The sequence below is a fragment of the Xyrauchen texanus genome, chromosome 31 (assembly GCF_025860055.1).
Source record: "Xyrauchen texanus isolate HMW12.3.18 chromosome 31, RBS_HiC_50CHRs, whole genome shotgun sequence".
Lineage (NCBI taxonomy): Eukaryota > Metazoa > Chordata > Actinopteri > Cypriniformes > Catostomidae > Xyrauchen > Xyrauchen texanus.
In genome coordinates this window covers 2,741,138-2,762,041 of record NC_068306.1, presented here as the reverse complement: position 1 = coordinate 2,762,041, position 20,904 = coordinate 2,741,138, and the positions used below count along the sequence as shown (strand labels likewise).

The following is a 20,904-nucleotide window of genomic DNA, read 5'->3' as shown; positions in this document are numbered from 1 at the left end:
ATTTAGCAGACCGCTACCACTTTGTATGTGTAAACAAGGAATTGTCAAACCAAATTAATGTAAGTATGGAATGCCACAGGGAACAGTTTTAGGGCCTCTGCTTTTCTCCATGTATATGCTTCCCCTGGGAGATATTATCAGGAATCATGGAATAAGTTTCCACTGTTATGCTGATGATACCCAACTTAATAGTTCTTCAAAACCTGATGAGATTTCTCAATTCTCAAAATTAGCAGAGTGTATCAATGAAATTAAAGATTGGATGGCCAGAAATTTCCTTCTACTCAATTCTGACAAAACAGAGGTTCTATTTATTGGACCAAAAACCTCTAGAAATAAGCTGCAAAAATATAATTTGACTCTCGATGGATGTACTGTTACATCATCTTCAACAGCGAAGAACTTAGGTGTTATATTTGATACCAATCTGTCCTTTGACAATAAAATTACAAATGGTTGTAGAACAGCATTCTTCTATTGCTAAATTGAGACACATGCTCTCTGTTGCTGATACTGAAAATCTAATTAATGCATTCATGACCTCAAGACTAGATTATTGTAATGCATTACTGGGATTATGTCCAGCAATTATGTCCAAGGATTATGTCAATAAATAAACTTCAATTGGTTCAAGAGTGCTGACCAGATCCAAGAAATATGATGATATTAGTCCTGTTTTAATGTGGTTACATTGGCTACCTGTTAAATTACTGTTAACTACATACAAAGCTTTGAATGATCTAGCTCTACAGTCCTTAAGTGATCTTCTGACATGCTATCAGGGCCGCATTAAGGTTGTCCTGGGCCCCGGCGGTGTATCATTTCGCTGGGACCCTGGGCAGGGGTGGGGGGTTAACAGAACATTTTCACTAGATGATCATGCACTACATGGACAGTTTTAGCCTTTGCGCATCCTCTCTATGTTTACATCAGCTTCTCCCGCTGAACGCATTTTCATAACTTCGATGTGACAATACCGCGACTGGACCTTGGATTTAGGATGGACCCCACTGAACCTCATCAAAATGACCTGCCAGTTGAACTGCGATGCACCTCATTGATCTCTGCCTGCATCACCTTGGTCTAATGATGGACTACACTCTTGAAATGAAATACATAGACTAACAATTGCCAACAAAAGCCTTCATTTTAAACCTTGACCTGCACTGCACATGAATAACATTATATTCATGATGTTAGCCAGAGGGGAACTGGCCCCCACAGTGAGTCTGGTTTCTCCCAAGGTTATTTTTCTCCATTAATCTACATCTTATGGAGTTTTGTGTTCCTTGCCACAGTCGCTTTCAGCTTGCTCACTGGGGTTATTAATACAATTATTATTTAATTATTACATTTTTTTTAAACACAAAGTGTTTAAAGACTTTTATAAATATTACAGTTTCATTTTTTGTTAATGCATGATTTTTTTTTAAGCTGTTTTGAAACATTTGAGTTGTGAAAAGTGTTATACAAATAAAAATGACTTGACTTTCCCTTTAAATCCGGCATCGCGCGCCGCGGGTCTTGTGACGTGACATCACTGCGCAGCTGACAGTAATGAAGAACAATTTAGTTTATTCCTCAGTCTGAACGAAACAACAGCACATCTCTCTCCCGTCACGTCTCTAGGACTTCACAAAGCCCGGTAGCGTGTTAATTTAATGCATTTGAGTTTTGTACGCTCATGTTTACACTCTGACGCATGTGGAAGGCGACAGTATCGTGCTTAATTTCACTGGTTTAACTTTGCATCCGCGCGCTTCAGATGATATTTTGGATACTCTGTTTGTGAGCGGGTCTGCTCTTTCATATCATATTTGCATTTATTTATTTTTAGGTTAAAGTGCGTCAGTCATGGACGCTATCCTCCTGTCCACCCCGACGGAAAGCCGCACGTCCACTGTGCGCTCGTCCAGGCGTAGCGGCGCGTCTCCGTCCACCGTCAGCCCGACGCGTCTCACCCGCCTGCAGGAGAAGGAGGACCTGCGCCACCTCAACGACCGCCTGGCCAACTACATCGAGCGGGTCCGTCAGCTGGAGAATGAGAAGTCGTCCATGCAGCTTCTCCTGCAGGAGAAGGAGGAGACGGCGGTCAGGGAGGTGGCCAACGTGCGTCGCGTCTATGAGACGGAGTTGGCGGACGCGCGGAAAACTCTGGACTCCGTTGCAAACGAGAGGGCCAGACTACAGATTGAATTAAGTCAACTGCAAGAGAAACATAAGAAACTGACAGCGAGGTAAAGTGTCATGATGTTATTTTTAACATCACATTCATGTTGAAATCTAGAGGCCTGTGGGGACATAGGTTGGACCCTCAGTTGGTCTCCTTGTGCGTCAGTATAAGAAAAGTTACTCTGAGGTCCTTAGAGGACAAAAGTGTCCACGTCAAAAAACGGCCATAATAATAATAATAATAATATTAATTTTATTTTCCACTTTCACTTAGATTTTTTTTAACCAACATCAGTCCTGATCATAACTACAAAATATTCATTAATTTTCAGGATTTTAAACCTTTAAATGCCACACACACACATTTCTCAATACACGCATACAAAACACACTTTGACCTCCGTACCAACACACTTTAACTTTATCTACATCATTTATTCAATTGTTCTGCAGTGGTCTATAGTACAATAGGGGAAAAGCTTGTATTTGCTCCATAGGCTAAACATGAGGAAAATGGCGTCATCCGGTGGAAAATATTACAAATGTATATTTTGAAGTCAGGGCTCCGGAAAGAAAGCATAATATCATAGAATTCATGATTGTGTGCGTTAATGGCACTGGGATCAAATATTGCAGTTTTAATGGGTTTCAATGGGGACATTTTTGTCCTGAAGGTCCCAAGTGTGACTACTTTGTGGACACAGTGTATTATAGATGTATTATAGGAACTGGGGTTGAAATATCAAAGTTCCTTCCAAAAATACACGCCTTTGGCAAAATGTATGCCATTGGCATTAACACACCCAAAATGATGAAAAAACCAAAATGCAAAAGACAAAAATGTCCCAAAGGTCGCACAAGGGTTAAATGTATTTGCTAATGTTTACTTTTTGCACATCCAGAGAGCACACGTAGCATACAACTCTGAGATGTCTGTTTAAGATCACAATCTAAGTAACATCTGCTAAACATCTTAAAAAGATCAGATTTACAAACATTCTAAATTGTAAACGTCTCCAAAGACATCTTCTGAATGTCTTCTTGACATCCGAGACATGCTATCACACGTATATCACCAAGAGGACTACTTGTTGTGTCTGTTTACATCTGTTTTTAGGTTGTGGTTACATCTACTATACGTCCAGAAGACGTTTACTCTCTGACGTCAATAAGACGTTCAGCAGATGTCTTTGAGATGTCTTTGAGACGTTTATGATTGAAGATGTTTGTAAATCTGTCAGTAAGATGTTCAGCAGATGTCTTTGAGATGTCTTTGAGACGTTTATGATTGAAGATGTTTGTAAATCTGTCAGTAAGACGTTCAGCAGATGTCTTTGAGATGTTTTTGAGACATTTATGATTGAAGATGTTTGTAAATCTGTCAGTAAGACGTTCAGCAGATGTCTTTGAGATGTCTTTGAGACGTTTATGATTGAAGATGTTTGTAAATCTGTCAGTAAGATGTTCAGCAGATGTCTTTGAGACGTTTATGATTGAAGATGTTTGTAAATCTGTCAGTAAGACGTTCAGCAGATGTCTTTGAGATGTCTTTGAGACGTTTATGATTGAAGATGTTTGTAAATCTGTCAGTAAGACGTTCAGCAGATGTCTTTGAGATGTTTTTGAGACATTTATGATTGAAGATGTTTGTAAATCTGTCAGTAAGACGTTCAGCAGATGTCTTTGAGATGTCTTTGAGACGTTTATGATTGAAGATGTTTGTAAATCTGTCAGTAAGACGTTCAGCAGATGTCTTTGAGATGTCTTTGAGACGTTTATGATTGAAGATGTTTGTAAATCTGTCAGTAAGACGTTCAGCAGATGTCTTTGAGATGTTTTTGAGACGTTTCTGATTGAAGATGTTTGTAAATCTGATGTTTTTCAGATGTTTAGCAGATGTTGGATGATTTCCAGGTGAATAAAAATCTAAAACAGACTTCTCTTGAGATGTACGTGTCAGGGTTCTCTTATAGTACCAAATTAATTAATGATGGCCGAAATAAACCCAGATTGCACACATGCATCTCTAAGATGTCTGTTTTAGATCTTTTAATCTGGGAAGCTTTACAATCTAATTAACATCTGCTAAACATCTGAAAAAGATCAGATATACAAATATCTTCAATCATAAACATCTCAAAGACATCTGCTGAACGTTTTATTAACATCCAAGAGGAAACGTTCCATATGTTGTTCCATAATTGTCCCTGAGAGAACACGTACATCACCCAGATGCCTATTTGATGTGTCTGTTTACATCTGAAAGATGTGTTTTTAGGTTCTGCAATGTGTCTAGAAGACGTTTACTCTTGGATGTTAATAAGACGTTCGGCAGATGTCTTTGAGATGTTTGATTTAGATTGTTTGTAAATCTGATCTTTTTCAGATGTTTAGCAGATGTTAAACTCTCCAGATGAAAAAAGATATCTCTGAGATGGACGTGTGCTATCAAGGTTCTCTTACAGTATCAAATGAGTTAACGATGGACCGAAATATTCCCAGATGGCACTTCATCTCCAAGAAGTCTGTTTTAAGATCTTTTAATCTGGAAAGCTGTACAGTCTAATTAACATCTGCTAAACATCTGAAAAAGATCAGATTCACAAACACTCTAAATCATAAACGTCTCAAAGACATCTGCTGAATGTCTTATTAACATCCGAGACATGCGTCTTCAAGACGTATTGCAGATGTGCAAAAAACACACGTCTTCCAGATGTAAACAAACATATCAAATAGGCGTCTGTGCTATCTGGGGCCGTTCTATCTGAAGTCCTGCTTCCGATTATTTTTTTTTTTTTTTTTTCTTCTCATGTTTATTCTTCTTCTGTCTTTCAGGAATAATAAGAAAGAGTGTGAACTGAACACAGCTGTTGGACACTGGCGAAATCTTGAAGCCGCCCTGAACTCTAAAGAAGCCGATTATGCTAATTTACTGTCCACCAACCGCAGGCTGGAGACTGACATTTCTGACCTCAGTACACAAGTGGCTAATGTAAGTCTAAATGCATATTGTACTGTAAAATCCAATGGAAAACTAATTTAGCAGGTGAGCAGCTTGACTACATTTCTCTCCATTGCACTTGTGTGGTCCAAAGTATGTGTACAACATCTTTTGAGTTGTTACCATGTGCAGAAATGTCCAAACGTTTTACGCTGTGGACTTCAGGCTAGTTAAGATGAGTTTGAACAGTTCTTCTGCTTTACAGCTGGAGTCGGCCCTGCAGAACAGCAATACCCAACTGCACTCTGAGATGCTTCGTCGAGTGGATGCTGAAAATCAATTTCAAACACTTAAGGAGCATCTGGACTTCCAGAAACATCTAAGCGAACAGGTCCAGAACTCAGCTGGACTCATGGGCCAGTTTCTGTTGTTATCAAACCCGAATGTTTGGCTACTATCAATATTCAAAGTCATTATTTGAAGGTATTTAGTGTTGGGGCTATTCTGGGTTGTTTTTAACCTTATGGCTATGCTGCCCTACAAAGCCAAAATGCAGTAACTTCAACACCGTGACAAATGGGCTTTTGAGGTATTTTTTTTCGTTGTTTGCTCGTCTCCAATATGTCAATAAGACATCCAGCAGAGGTCTTGGAGACGTTTATGATTTTTAGATGTTTAGCAGATGCTAATTGGATTAAGATGCTTTACAGATGAAAAGATCTAAAACTGACATCTCGGAGATGCTACGTGTGCTAACTGGGTATCTTTGTATTCTTATTTCTCCTCCCGTCTGTGCTTACGCTCCTGTGTCCAGGAGGCCCGTGAAATGCGGAGCCGCCATGAGAGCAGACTGATGGAGCTGGACAGCGGAAGGCAGAAGGAGTTTGAGGGTAAACTGGCTGAAGCCATGAAGCAGCTCCGACAGGAACATGAAATTCAAATCCAGCAGTACAAAGAGGAGCTGGAGAAGACCTTCTCCGCCAAGGTAGAACAGTCGGTCACAATACACGCATCATCTGTGACACGCTTTTACAGCCACCAGAATCCAGGCATTGAGTTCTTGGCCTTACATCGTTCAGCGTGATTGCATTTGTAGTTTTGAGGCATTTGGAAAGAAGGCCCAAAGAAAGGCCTACCACTCGCTACAAGGAAAGTAGCGTTCTCTGTCCCGTTGCTAACTTCAACTTTGGGCAGCTGTGGCTCAGGTGGTAGAGCGGGTCGGCCACTAATCACTAGGTTGGTGGTTCGATTCCTGTCCCACATGACTCCACATGCCGAAGTGTCCTTGGGCAAGACACTGAACCCCAAGTTGCTCCCAATGGCAGACTAGCGCCTTGCATGCAGCTCTACTGTCATTGGTGTATGAATGTGTGTGTGAATGGGTGAATAAGACACAGTCAAGTGCTTTGAATACCACAAATGTTGAAAAGGCGCTATATAAGTGCAGCTTGTGCAGCAAGATTATTTCGAAATTGTTGCTTAGGTGACCGTTTATGCTAATACCGCTTGTAATCGGCAGTGTTCGTGCGGACTTGTTGATCGAATGCACTTAAAGAGTTTGACAAGGCAGTTATAGTATGCATGCTTTGAATGCATCCGTACAGGCTCATGGTCACTGGAGTTTAGCCTTTGAAAGATAGCTTGACCGTGCTCGAGACGTTTCGGCAAGCAGGAAGAAAAGCGAAGTATACTTTAGGCTTTAAAGATGCACAACAGCCAGAGTGCAGAATGCTATAATACCTCAATACATAAGCACTAGCTCTGCATGCACATTTCTTCATTTCTCACTATATGTAACTCTCTCAGAGTAAGATAGTCTACGGTTCTTCAGAGCAGAGGTACAGGAGAGGTGTAGTTCAGGGCTTTGAGCGAGAGGGGGCGCTGGAGAGGCACGACGAGGAAGCAGACTGGAATCGCGAATGGATGTCTTTCATGGTATCTCCATAATGTGCTTGTCATCTACTTCACCAAACTGTTTACTGGTTTCTCATTTGTGTTTACAGTAATGGGTGGCGTTTTATTCTTGCAGTTGGAGAATGCAAAACAGACAGCGGTGAAGAACAGCGATTTCGCGTCCTCGACGAGAGAAGAACTTGCAGGCACCAAACTCCGTCTGGAATCACAGTCGATGCAAATCAACAACCTACAGAAACAGGTAGTAATCCGGTAGCTGCTGTTGTTGACTTGGCCTGATTGAAGCGACGTGTTGGTCGGTTGACTGTCTGAAAATGTAAACGCTGTGATTCTGTGGTGCTATCGGAAAATTGCTTTTTAGCGGACACTTGCCTTACATGCCGACTTTCCACTCAACCTATGGCATGAGCAAATGGTTGAGCGATCCTGAACGAAGGACTCTTATGGGGTGGTTCTTCCCGTCCGAGACAGTTGGCAACACGTTGTGCCTTTAGTATACAGTTTCGTTAGATGCCATCAATTCAGACAAATGACTCATTTGAACCGAATGTTTTTAATGAATCAACCAAAAAGATTCACAAAACATGTTTGAACTCCGGAGCTCATTTTAGCAGTTTGAATCAGTGAATTATTCGGCGAATCAGCCGTCAATGAGTTTGATACTTGGAGCACATAGGAGTTCAGACATTTCAAAATAAGAGTCCCTGGTGTATTTCTGGCTTATTTTTACAATAAGTCCCACATTATGTACCTATTTTCATTTTTATTTATTTATTTTTTGCCTGGAGCCTTGTTCTGGTGTTGTAAACTCTCCATGATGATCATTTGGTAACAAGCCTCTGAGGGAAATAATACAGTAAGAATTGCATTTTTTTTATATTTTAACTTCCAAAAGTACTTGGAGAATCATTAGCCGAACTGCCCAGAATACACAAGACTGGGGTGTAGCTCAAAATCCAGATATTGCACCTTTTCCATACTCTTTATAGACTTCAAGAGTTTACAGAAGTTTAACTCTACACATGTTTTTGGATCAGAACTCTGTGTTGGAGGCACGTATTCAGGAGCTGGAGCAGATTCTGGACCGTGAGAGACAGTTGAATCAACACCGACTCTCTCAGAAGGATCAGGAGATGTCCGACATGAGACAGCAGATGCAGGAGCAGCTGGAGGAGTACCAGAACCTTCTGGACGTGAAGCTCATGCTGGATCTGGAGATAAACGCTTACCGTAAGATGCTGGAGGGTGAAGAGAAGAGGTGAGAGAGCTGGTGGCACTTTCATTATTTGTGTGTGTGTTCTAGTTTCAGTTATTTTAGTATTGTATTTTATTCCTTCAGTTGACTTGGTTGTGTCTAAGGTTATGTCCACATGACTTTGAAGGAATGCTATGTTAAGATGCACAAGCTAACATTTGTCTTTAACAACGCTATCAAAGTAGATCGTAGGCACAAAGTTGCTACAACGTGGGCAGCCATCTTGATTGTTTTGGGTTTGCTAGATCACATGACTCCCATGAAAACAAAGAGGTCTCCATTTTTCCAGTCAACACTACAACAGGAAGACAGCGTTTCCAAAAAGCACTGTTTGCACAAGACAAATTCGCCATCTCAGTGAGGTCAAATGTAGAGAAACATGTTTTCAAAGGAAACCGTATTCATGTGGACATGACCCAACTCTGTTAAGCATGTTTAACCATCTCCGTCTTTAACATTTCATATTTGGCACTTTCCACAAACCGGTAAAATGGAGCCTTAAACTCAAATCTTGGAAAGTCACACAAAATAATAAGAGCCGTGTTACAATTTGTGTCATGGCATTTGTTTTTGTGTCAGTAAACATTATATTTATATAAACAATTTATAAAATGTACTTGGGTCTCCTAAGCAACCAAATTGGTCCGGTTGCTAGGGAGGGTAGAGTAACATGAGGTAACCTCCTCGTGGTCACTATAATGTGGTTCTCGCTCTCGGTGGGGCGTGTGGTGAGTTGCGCGTGGATGCCGCGGAGAATAGCGTGAAGCCTCCACATGTGCTACGTCTCCACGGTAACGCGCTCAACAAGCCACGGGATAAGATGTGCAGATTGACAGTCTCAGATGAGGCAACTGAGATTCGTCCTCCGCCACCCGGATTGAGGCGAGTCACTACGCCACCATGAGGACTTGGAAGAGCGCATTGGGAATTGGGGTGAAAAGGGGAGAATAATAATAATAAAAAAAGATCGTCAACATGAATGAGTTATGAACGTGAGTTATTAGCGTGCTGATGCAAACTTTCATACATCTGTTTGATTGTTTGCATAGAGACATTTTCCAAGAATATATAATGCGATTTTATTATTTCACCCTGAAGCCATTTTTAAGGAATTCATGCCTAAATGGCACACCTGATACCAACTCAACTGCATGGGATCAATTTATAGAAAACCTTTTTAAAATGTGAAGAAAATGTATTTGGATCGAGATTAGAGAAAAAACATTGATACCCTTTAGACAGTTAGAATGGAAGGTCATCACATTAACTTTGGTGGTGTTCTCCAACATGTCAAGTATCCCAGGAAAACCCTGTGTTGATGGGACAAAGGTTATAGCATATGGACCCATGGTAGCCTACTCAAGTTGGACTTTTATTTATCAGCGTGTCCAAATACCTCTTCAAACATGTATTCAGATGTTTCATTGAACATTTAATACAGAATAACTGAGAATTATAATCGCAAATATAAACACTACTTGCATGACTGTGGACTTGTTTGATACAGGGTCACTGCTGTAAGGTGTGACGTGCCATATTTTATATCATGTTTATTTTTCATGAAGTAATAAACCAAAATGTGGTGAGAATTCTGTTTATCTGTTTACTATACATGTGGCTCTCACACACTAAAACTCACTGTAGTTTGGTCTCTGAGTGAAATAAATGTGCTCGTCGTATTCTACTAATCAAGACCTTTCCAATGATATATCACATGGCTGTGTGATCTTTCACTGGTTTTAAATAGGATTGTTGTGATTTTCCGTTCTAAATTATCAGCACATTTTTTAAAGCAGTATTTCAGAATTGGTCAGATCCGCTACATTCATTGTAAGATACGAGTCTAAGTTTTAAAACGACACCTACTTTTTTCGTGATCAGCGCCCCCTAGAGGGCTCTGATTTGTACCAAGTAGAAAAGCGTAATTAGACCGTTAAATAAGCTCTATTCATGGAAAGTGTGATTTTTGTTTCATATACTAGAATAACTAGAATCTTCTCTGTGAATGACCCCCCCCCCCCAGATTGAATCTTTCACCCAGTCCAATCCAGCAGTCCACCATTTCTCGCACTCACGCGGAACCCGGGAGAAAGAAACGCAAACGTGAAGGCTCAAGTTCAGGTCTTTCGCCCAGCATCAGGTACTCCCAACATTCTTTCAGTCGTGGAAGTGTGTCCATTGAAGAGATTGACATGGACGGGAAGTACATCAAACTCCTGAATAAATCTGACAAGGTACGAGCTTTCACAGACGTTGTAATAGTAATGGTGCGTTCACATACAACCCGAAGTGACCGTTTTGTGCGGTGCAATTGCATACAAAGTCTAAACGAATGGCGTGACTTGAACACACGGAATCGCTTCATTCGCACAAGTGGACATTTTTTAACTCGAGCGAAAAATTCGCGTGATGCGTTGACGCGAAAGTCCAGATGTCAGACTGGATGAATAAAGATATCACTTGGAGGAAAGTGAGCGAGGAAGTTGGACAACCTGGTAAGTTCTGAAAATATGCGCGTCTACTTGATTCCAGCTATTGGCTGTACTTTACTATGAACCAAGTCGTAGAAGCCCCGCCTCCTGTCCTTATCCGGAAGAGAATGGGGAATACTCGCAGGTTCGCGTTACTAGTGCGAGCTTCAACACACATTTATAATCCAGCGGTCAAACGCACGCGAGCCATGCAAGGCGAAGATTTTCTTTGCATTGTATGTGAATGCACCATTAAACCTCTACTGGTTGACAATCCACCATTACAATATACACTCACGGAGTACTTTATTAGGTACACCTACATATTCATGCGAGTATCTAATCAGCCAATCATGTGGCAGCAGTGCAATGGATACAATCATGGAGATACGGGTCAGGAGCTTCAGTTAATTTTCACAACCATCAGAATTAAGAACAAATGCGATCGGAGTGATTTCAACATGCTTTTTGGTGCCAGACAGGCTGGTTCAGGTATTTCTGTAGCTGCTGATCTCCTGGGATTTTCACACAACAGTCTCCGGGATTTTCACACAACAGTCTCCAGAATTTACACCGAATAATTCTGTAGATGAAACCACCCTGTTGATGAGAGAGGTCAACGGAGAATGGACAGACTGGTTCGAGCTGACAAAGGCTGAGATTACTCCGATAACCGCCTCTGTGTAATTGTAGTGAGCAGAATAGCATCTGAGAACGCATAACGCGTCACGCCTTGATGGGCTACAACAGCACCACATCGGGTTCCACTTCGGTCAGCCAAGAACAGAAAGCGGAGGCAGCGGTGGGCACAGGCTCACCAAAACTGGACCGGTACACCGATGGTAGGGTCAGACAATGGCACCAGCAGCATAAATCCATGGACTCAAGCTTCCTCGTGCCAACAGTCCAGGCTGGTGGTGGTGGTGTAATGGTGTGAGGACCGTTTTCTAGGCACACTTTGGCCCGTTAATACAAATCAATCTTCGCTTGAATGCCACGGCCTATTTGAGTATTGTTGCAGACCATGTGCATCCCTTCATGGCCACAATTGACCCCTCTTCTAATGGACTTCCTGCATGATAATGCACCATGTCACAAAGCCATCTATAGTCTCAAACTGGTTTCATGAACATGACCATGAGTTCACTGTTCTTCAATGGCCTTCGCAGTCACCTGCGCTGAATCCAATAGATTCAATAATCACACTTTTTGGGATGTGGTACTAGAACAGAAGTTGTGTGACGCAGTCATGTCAACATGGACCAGACTCTCAAAGGAATGTTTCCAACATCTTCAGGAATCATGCCATGGAGAATTGAGACTGTTTTGAGAGGAAATGGAGGCCCTACCCTGTATTAGTGTAGTTCCTGATAAAGTGCTCTTGAGTGTTTATACAGTAATGACCTATCCTACCTGCAATGAACTGTAATTGTAATTTCAGGATCAACCAATAGGGGGCTGGGTGTTACGAAAGAGTCATCAAGAGGCCCCTGATATTGTCTTCAAGATTCCCTCACCTTGTGTGCTCACTGCTGGACAAACGCTGACGGTAAAAACCACAATTCAGAATTTGAAGGTTTGGCCAAACGGCCTGTCTAAAGGGTGGTTGTGGTGTGTGTCGTCAGATCTGGGCCGCAGGTGCGGGAGTGCAGCAGAGCTCTGCAGGTGATTTGGTAATGAGGAGCCATGAGACGTTGGGCCCGTTTGGTGAAGACAGAGTCTGTCTGCTGAACACGCAGAACGAGGTGAGATGCGCGATCAGATTATACTGCGCTCATGATTCAGCTGTGATCCTCTGGAAATGCTGGAAACATCTAGAAATGTCAGGTCTCGAAATGGCATAGAAATTAAGTTGAAATTATATTTTGCGAAGAGCGATGCTGTGCCACAAAGGCTGTCTTTTAAGCTTAACTTGTATTCTAGACAACGTTTAAGTGCCATGCTGTACCTCCTTATACCCTCGTGTGACTGCTGTGTGCACCTAATAATCAAGCAAAAACATGAATTCAAGAGCAAAGTGTTTTCCTAAAAATGCATGCATGCATACATATGTGGACCTCGGGACTAAAGCCCAGAGTTATATATACATATATATCATCTGCATCCTGAAATTGAACTTTTGATCAGATTTTAAGAGTGAACGCACTTAACTGCATAGAGAGCTATAGGATGCTCCCTTGCTCCCTATTTAGTGCATGACTTAACCTCCAGTGCTCTGTCTGTCTGCACTGGTCTCAAAACAGTTATAGGAGAGCTATAGGATGCTCCCTTGCTCCCTATTTAGTGCATGACTTAACCTCCAGTGCTCTGTCTGTCTGCACTGGTCTCAAAACAGTTATAGGAGAGCTATAGGATGCTCCCTTGCTCCCTATTTAGTGCATGACTGAACCTCCAGTGTGCTGTCTGTCTGCACTGGTCTCAAAACAGTTATAGGAGAGCTATAGGATGCTCCCTTGCTCCCTATTTAGTGCATGACTTAACCTCCAGTGTGCCGTCTGTCTGCACTGGTCTCAGAACAGTTATAGGAGAGCTATAGGATGCTCCCTTGCTCCCTATTTAGTGCATGACTTAACCTCCAGTGTGCTGTCTGTCTGCACTGGTCTCAGAACAGTTATAGGAGAGCTATAGGATGCTCCCTTGCTCCCTATTTAGTGCATGACTTGACCTCCAGTGTGCTGTCTGTCTGCACTGGTCTCAGAACCGTTATAGGAGAGCTAAAGGATGCTCCCTTGCTCCCTATTTAGTGCATGACTTAACCTCCAGTGCTCTGTCTGTCTGCACTGGTCTCAAAACAGTTATAGGAGAGCTATAGGATGCTCCCTTGCTCCCTATTTAGTGCATGACTTAACCTCCAGTGTTCTGTCTGTCTGCACTGGTCTCAGAACAGTTGTAGGAGAGCTATAGGATGCACCCTTTCTCCCTATTTAGTGCATGACTTAACCTCCAGTGTGCTGTCTGTCTGCACTGGTCTCAGAACAGTTATAGGAGAGCTATAGGATGCTCCCTTGCTCCCTATTTAGTGCATGACTTAACCTCCAGTGCTCTGTCTGTCTGCACTGGTCTCAAAACAGTTATAGGAGAGCTATAGGATGCTCCCTTGCTCCCTATTTAGTGCATGACTTGATCTCCAGTGTTCTGTCTGTCTGCACTGGTCTCAGAACAGTTGTAGGAGAGATATAGGATGCACCCTTTCTCCCTATTTAGTGCATGACTTAACCTCCAGTGCGCTGTCTGTCTGCACTGGTCTCAGAACAGTTATAGCGCATGATCTAAAGGGGATGGTGGTTTGCAAGGGGGGGTGGCATCCCATGTGATATATTTGCATATGTTTTGTGTAGGAAATTGCAGAGCGCTATCTGGTGTGCATTCAGGAAAGCGCTGAAGACGACTCTGAGTTTGATGAGAGTATCATGACCCCTGGTGTTCACCCCCGACGACAGGTAACAACACATTTTACAAACCCTTGTGTTACGATATTGATGTTTCATCTCTGACGTGCGCTGCATCTCTCTTGAACTCATGCAATAGTAGATTAGAGTTGTGTGCATTGTGCGGAGACTTTGTGTGTTTTAATGGCCAAGTGTAAATGGCACGTGTGTGTATATGCCAATCCGATCGATCAAGGCGCATATTCGATCAATGTGCACTTTTATTACCATCATTGTGTTCGTCATAGTGTCTAAATTTAAAGATAGCATCTGTATTTAAATCATTTCTTCAACTGTGTTTTTTTTTTGAAAGCCCAAAAGAAGAAAAAAGAAATGTTGCTCGCTGTCCTGATCGGAACTGATTCAGAAACCTTTGTAGGTGAGATTGTAACGCTGCGGTGATGAAGTCAACGGCTGTTCTAGCATCGTTTTTGCAGAAATCGTGGCTTTGCTTTGCTTCTACGCTTCTGTCATGAAGACTAATATAATGCTATATTTGTCACGAGTCGCATTTCACCATCAAGTCTAAATGATAGTGTGTGTCGGCTGATCAAATCACCATTTTTATCCCAGCGTGCACTTCTCTAATGTTGTCTTGCTTGTTGCAGCTTTGTTGTGAATGATTATGACCGCATGCACATGCAAAGATTAATCTGCCAATTTGAATCGGAGCGCACATGAGTGTGTGTTTGTGAATAATAAAGTGTGCATTTCTCTTTCAGAGGCATAATCGGGATGCTAGCTGTGCGGTCATGTAAGCGACTCCTCTTCCGATCACTCCATCTAACTAACAACTGTCTGCTGTAACTTACGGTCTTCCATAAATGTAGTCTAGGGTCTAAACTTGATTGTTTAATTTTTTTACATCTTTCCTTGTTGTTCTTTGCTTAAATAAATTATACAATTGAAATAAGTGAAACGTAATAAATTTGCAATAAATGCATTTAGCAAAATCGTGTCTATAGGTTTCCTTATTTCACATCCATAAAGTGTCATATTGAGTTTCTGTATACTCCTCCTATTCTTTTGAAGATGAGAGAAAATGTATGTTTAGGTCCGTGCCAGCTCAAGTAAAATTTATGCATAAAAGTTTATATTTTATCAAACAAAATGTCTATTATGTACATTTGCACAATGAACATAAATTGCAAGAGGTATACAAAGAAAATAAATTCTGTATTTCTTTTTTAAAGCTTTCTCCTCTGTACTGTTTTTATATACAATTCTACAGTTATAAAAGCATTTTGTAATGTTATATGTAGCTCTATAATGAATTATTTCAAGAATAAATGATCTTCCATAAATATTACAAAATAATAATAAAAAATTACTATAAATATATATATATATATATATATATATATATATATATAATGATAATATAAAAATAGTATTACAAAAGATTGGAAGCCAAAACAGAAATGGGGCCATTTTTAAAGGAAATACTGCAATTGATTATTAAAGGTGTTGTAAGTGATTTTAGAAAATATTCTGATTGGCTTAAAGGTGTGCCAGAGTCTCTCTAGCAAGTCAGTCCACTGTCGGCCATTTTTGGAACTCTCTCAGGAGGCTATTTCCAGTCATGAAAGTGCAGCTCGTATTTACTTGAATGGGGGAACACCAAAATCTGAAGAATGTTTGGTCAAGATTACGATCAAAGTACATGTGTCAAATCTGCAGTAAAGTATGACAACGCTGGTAACATAAATTGTGACTCATTACTCCCGGTTTGTATAGCTAATGCGCATGCGCGTTCTAAAGTTGATTGACAGGCAATGTCTGTATCTAAAAGGTGATTGGCTCGTTAACCTGTAAGGCGGGACTTCCTTTCTACATCCGTTGGGCGCTAGATCTCCTTGGTTGGGCGGTCTAATTTCTCCCATTCATTTGAATAGAAGTGTCATCTCTGCTAAACAGTCTCTCCAATGACGGGGCAGTTACTGAGATTAAAGTTGCTGTAAGCGATTTCAGCCGTTCTACTTTCACGAGACTGAGCCGTTTAATTATCCACGCCCCCTCTTTCCAAAACCCCGCCCTCCAAAGATAGCAAATGAGATGTGGAAATAAAAATCACTCAAAGCACCTTTAAATATAATTGAAGACATCCAAAATATTTCAACAGGTTGGAAATTTCTGAATAAAAGAGGCAGCATCAATAATCATTTTCTGTTAATAATATTGACAGGATTTTTGGTTACCGCTAGTCGATCTTTCTCGTCTCCTCCGCTGCTGCAGGTGTCGCTGTTGAGCCGCAGCACCTCCAGTATGATGACCGTAGAAGAGATCAGCTGGTGTTGTTGATGTGGCCCAGTGCGGATGTCAAACATGAAGTGAAATAATTCCGTTTAAATTCTCAGAGTCATTAAATTCAGCGCAGAAACACAGACAGACAGCGCGCGGGCAGTATGTTTAAGAGCTGGAGCACGTGGCTGAGCGCGGAGCCCGTCAATCAAGAGAAAACGGATAAACCGGAAATAGAAGAAGAGAGAGACATAAACACAGACAGGACAGAACAAACAAATGAGATCCTAGAGCAAGCCAAAGGACTCAGCGGTGAGATACAGATGTGTTGAGAAGTATTGATGTTAAAATATGCCATGCTATTACTATGTGTTTTGACATGTGCAATGAAGATCCCATGTTTATCCAGACATCTACAATGGTATTACCATGTTTTTTGACCTATACAATGACGATCCCATGTTTATCTGGAGATCTACCATGGTATTACCAAGTTTTGGACATTTACCATGATATTCCCATGTGTTTTTTAAAGATGTACTAGGGTAGTAACATGGTATATTTCATCCCTTGGAGCACCATGTAAATACCATGGTACATGAATTTGGTACTCCCATTTGTTTTCATGTTTTGTTTATGTTTCATGCTCTTTGGTCAGGCTTCATTCTGAACTTTGCGAGTAACGCGACTAAGAAGATCTCTGAGTCTGTGTCCGAGACAGCACTAACCATCAAGAAGACCGTAGAGGAGAGCAACATCGACGGCATCATTGACAAGGTGCCTCGAACCAGACATGGATAAAAAATGCTGTTCTGTGAATTGCGCTCTTTGGTTTAATCTCACCTTTATCTTTCAGACCATTTTAGGAGATTTCCAGAAAGAGCAAGAAAAATTTGTCCAAGACCAGAATGCAAAGAAAACAGGTACATGTCATTGATCTTAAAACCATTAAAATTGTTGTATCATTGGAAACCTGAAACTTTCCTTGAAGTGTTTCTTAGTCTCTCAAGTAACTTGAAATGACATTTCAATGTATTTGCCACAAACGCAAGCATCAGTCTTTTGTCTGCAGACGCAGCGGTGCCGCCTTGGGTCGGGTACAACGAGGAGGAAACCATTCAACAGCAGATTCTAGCTTTATCTGCTGTGAGTTTCAGCTGCGCTCGTTCACGGCTTCTTTACAGTCAAACCCAATGTCATTTACATAACACAAACCCATGTCCTTTTCTCTGTTAATCGATCAGGATAAGCGGAACTTTCTGCGCGACCCTCCAGCTGGCGTTCAGTTTCATTTCGACTTCGATCAAATGTATCCTGTTGCCCTGGTGATGCTACAGGAAGATGAATTACTCAACAGGATGCGCTTTGACCTCGTGCCAAAACAGTGAGTGCAGTGGTGGTTTTGACTGGTTTTGCTTTGGGACCTAGATTTTACATTCGTCATTAGATTATTTATATGAGCCTGTTATATTTATTGTCCAGCTTGTGTCCTGATATCAGTGTCACGTAATGTTAGTCAAAGCTTTAATCCACTTTCATCCCTCTGTCTGGTCCTCTATCAGGGTGAAGGAGGACGTGTTCTGGAGGAATTATTTCTACCGCATGTCTCTGATAAAGCAGTCGGCGCAGCTCACCGCTCTCGCCGCTCAACAGCAGGCCGCTGATAAGAGAGAAGAGGTAAATAATGGAGCGACTCCACTGAACGAGAACGTCCCAGGTGCGGATCACAGACTTTGGGCCAATATACATCCATGGATATGTTTGATGTTTACGGATTGGCCAGATAAAGGAATAATCATTGGGGTTTTTCTGCTTTACAGAGAGCATCAGACCGAAAACGCCTCCCGTCGCCATCAGCGCCAAACCCAAAACTAACGAGGTACCGCACTCATCCCGTGCCCTCACATTTGCATGATCGTGATCGTTTTTAACTATAACACGCTTACCGTACGTTCTCTGATCTGGTTGCCGTGGTAGCATGAAGAGGAGGAGATCTCCACCAGTCCTGGTGTTTCTGAGTTTGTGAGTGACGCCTTTGACGCCTGTGACATCAACCAGGAAGATCTGAGGAAAGAGATGGAGCAACTGGTGCTCGACAAGAAGTGCTCCCCTCAGGACGGTGAGTTTGGTACAGTCCATTAAACATACTGTTTTTTTGCTTCTGTCCCTTTAAGACGTCTGTGGCTCTGAACCAAATCGTAGGGAGCTACCTTGTTGTCTATTCAGGGCTGGACTGGGAAGATAAATCGGGCCGGGATTTTACACGGCAACTGGCCCAAAACTTGTTGAGCGGGATGGGGTGGGGTTCGCTGTCTTTTCCTGCATATCGCGGTGCCATTTTGTTGTCCGTTATGCATAACGTGGCGGCTCATTTTAGCTTATCCCGGCACATTTCGCGGCCGACCCACTCGGTTCTCCCGATGGCCAGTCCACCCCTGAGTCTATTCCATTCATAGGATACTTCCTTTCCTTTGTTTGCCATTCCTTTCGCGCATAGCCGAGTGTTCAGCCTTTTAATATATAATACACTCTTTTGTATACTTCATCTGCAGTGTGACTGCTTTTTGATACTTTTTGGTAGAGTCAACAGCAGGCGCATTCATCGGAGACTGCAAAGACGCAAGTTTTCCGCGTACACCGTATGCGCGTAACGCAAATTGTGTCATTATCACAGTACACGTGGACTGTCCGAGTGCAGTCTAGTTTTTGTAGACACGTGGACAGTCAACGGCAGGCGTGACGACACTCAAAGTTTTCTGCCTGCCGATACGTCTTGCGCACATTGCGCGGAAATACGTGTCTCGCACACAGTGCACGCGCATGACAATTCCGTCATAAGCACAGTACGACTGTCTGCATGCAGCAGGCGCGACAACACTCAAAGACGGGGGTTTTCCCTTGCCAGTACATGCTAGATTAGGGGTGTAATTGTTCTCGTTAAAAAACGAACCGTACGGCATTGGCGCCTTAGTCGGTTCACGTTTAATGACGTATCTGGAGCACAAGTTTTGGTCAAAAAACAAACCGATAACGTTACTGTGCTAACATTGCAATTTGTGTCACGCGCTGGCACACGGAAAACACGTGGTGTCAATGAATGTGCTTGCTGTGCTCGCAGAAATCAGTCGTAATGCGCATGCGTTGAACGTGTCTTGTATGTAAATAATTGGTCGTTTCTTCTCGTTTTTTGCGTTATCTTTTTCCGATAGAGGAGACGGCTGATTGGGAGAAGGAGCTCCAGCAGGAACTCCAGGAATACGAGGTCGTCGTTGATCCAGAAAATCGAGGCGACAACTGGGACCGTGAGATCATGGAAATGCTGCAGGCAGACAGCTAAAGCATGACAGCGCCCCCTCTGGTGTGGAGGATCCACCGCGGCACTGCAGTTTAAATGAAGAGACGTTCTCATGAATGATCAGGATGTCCTATAAGAACGTTTGCTTTCATGAGGGATCTGGTGTCCTGCCAATAAGCACCTTTAAAACGGTTCCTCTCTCTGATTGTAGTCAGTCTTCTGTGGTTAGTGGGAACTTTTCAATCAGATGTGATTTTATGATTGACTCTTTCTGTCGTTTTGAGTTGAATTTATACGTTTGTGTTCGACACAAACTCGGAAGACTGACTGTCGTGTTCAAACACTATCGTCACCTCTGTATGTTTCTTTTCCACTGTCGGCCATTGTCTCACATACATGGGTTTCTCTCTCATTCCTTTATTGTTGTATAGAAATGAACTCCATACCTGTAAAAATCAATATTTTAATGTTTGTTAAGGGGGAGGTTTTATTATAACTTTGTTGTTGATGAATAATCATGATTTTGTTGCAGTTAATAAAATCTGTCTTCTGAAATCGTTAAATGTTCTTGTTTCTTTTATTGTTACTCCTTCGACCTAATATGCATGCATAATAATTGTCAAAAATAGTTTTAGATGTAGTATTGCTGGATGCGTCAACTCCCCAGAAGTATTTCATGTCACGTGGTTTATAACCGAAGCCTCCGTTTCACTCGTCTGTAGCGACTTTATTACTAAGTATTAAAGTGGCGCATCTCTATATTTAAATGCCTGTTAGCAAATATAAGTTATTTAATGCTATGCTTCTACACTTAAGAATCGCTGAGGTTTTCTCCACCTTGAACATGCTGTTGCGCACGTAGACGTGATGACGTCATTAAGGTTGCCAGATTCCGTTGGCAACTGAAAATATGAAACATTGTAGCGTCTAATGTGTAAAGCATTTAGTTTTGTGTGCTGTAGAGGAGCTTTATATATATATATATAATTTATTTATTTTTAAATATGTTTTGTTTGTTTATATATTGTTTTGTGTGCTGTTGGGGAGTGTTTTAATTTAATGCAAATAAAATATTAATGTAGGGGTTTTGTTTGCTATTGAGGAGTTTTTATTTTATTGTAGTAGGTGTTTTAATTTAAATATTAATGTAGGTGATTTTATTTCGTTTGCTGTTGAGGAGGTTT

General features: G+C 41.7%; 2 protein-coding genes across 3 annotated transcripts; both read left to right on the top strand.

Annotated features, from left to right (window-relative positions):
- Positions 1-1,542: 1,542 nt before the first annotated feature.
- Positions 1,543-15,252, top strand: lmnl3 (lamin L3). Of its 2 annotated transcripts, XM_052099968.1 has the most exons (13): positions 1,543-1,645; positions 1,838-2,237; positions 5,011-5,167; positions 5,382-5,507; positions 5,931-6,101; positions 7,146-7,271; positions 8,068-8,288; positions 10,309-10,519; positions 12,198-12,305; positions 12,382-12,501; positions 14,095-14,196; positions 14,498-14,563; positions 14,907-15,252. In XM_052099968.1, the coding sequence occupies exons 2-12, from the start codon at positions 1,855-1,857 to the stop codon at positions 14,534-14,536; spliced, it is 1,764 nt and encodes a 587-aa protein (XP_051955928.1). In that variant the 5' UTR covers positions 1,543-1,645; positions 1,838-1,854; the 3' UTR covers positions 14,537-14,563; positions 14,907-15,252. The 2 variants fall into 2 exon arrangements, with proteins under 2 accessions (XP_051955928.1, XP_051955930.1); XM_052099970.1 differs by lacking the exon at positions 14,498-14,563.
- A 1,185-nt stretch (positions 15,253-16,437) lies between these two features.
- Positions 16,438-20,271, top strand: LOC127625025 (synapse-associated protein 1-like). Its single transcript, XM_052100074.1, has 9 exons — positions 16,438-16,737; positions 17,084-17,202; positions 17,282-17,348; positions 17,498-17,571; positions 17,670-17,809; positions 17,988-18,142; positions 18,246-18,304; positions 18,403-18,544; positions 19,635-20,271. The coding sequence occupies exons 1-9, from the start codon at positions 16,590-16,592 to the stop codon at positions 19,760-19,762; spliced, it is 1,032 nt and encodes a 343-aa protein (XP_051956034.1). The 5' UTR covers positions 16,438-16,589; the 3' UTR covers positions 19,763-20,271.
- The last annotated feature ends 633 nt before the right edge of the window (positions 20,272-20,904 follow it).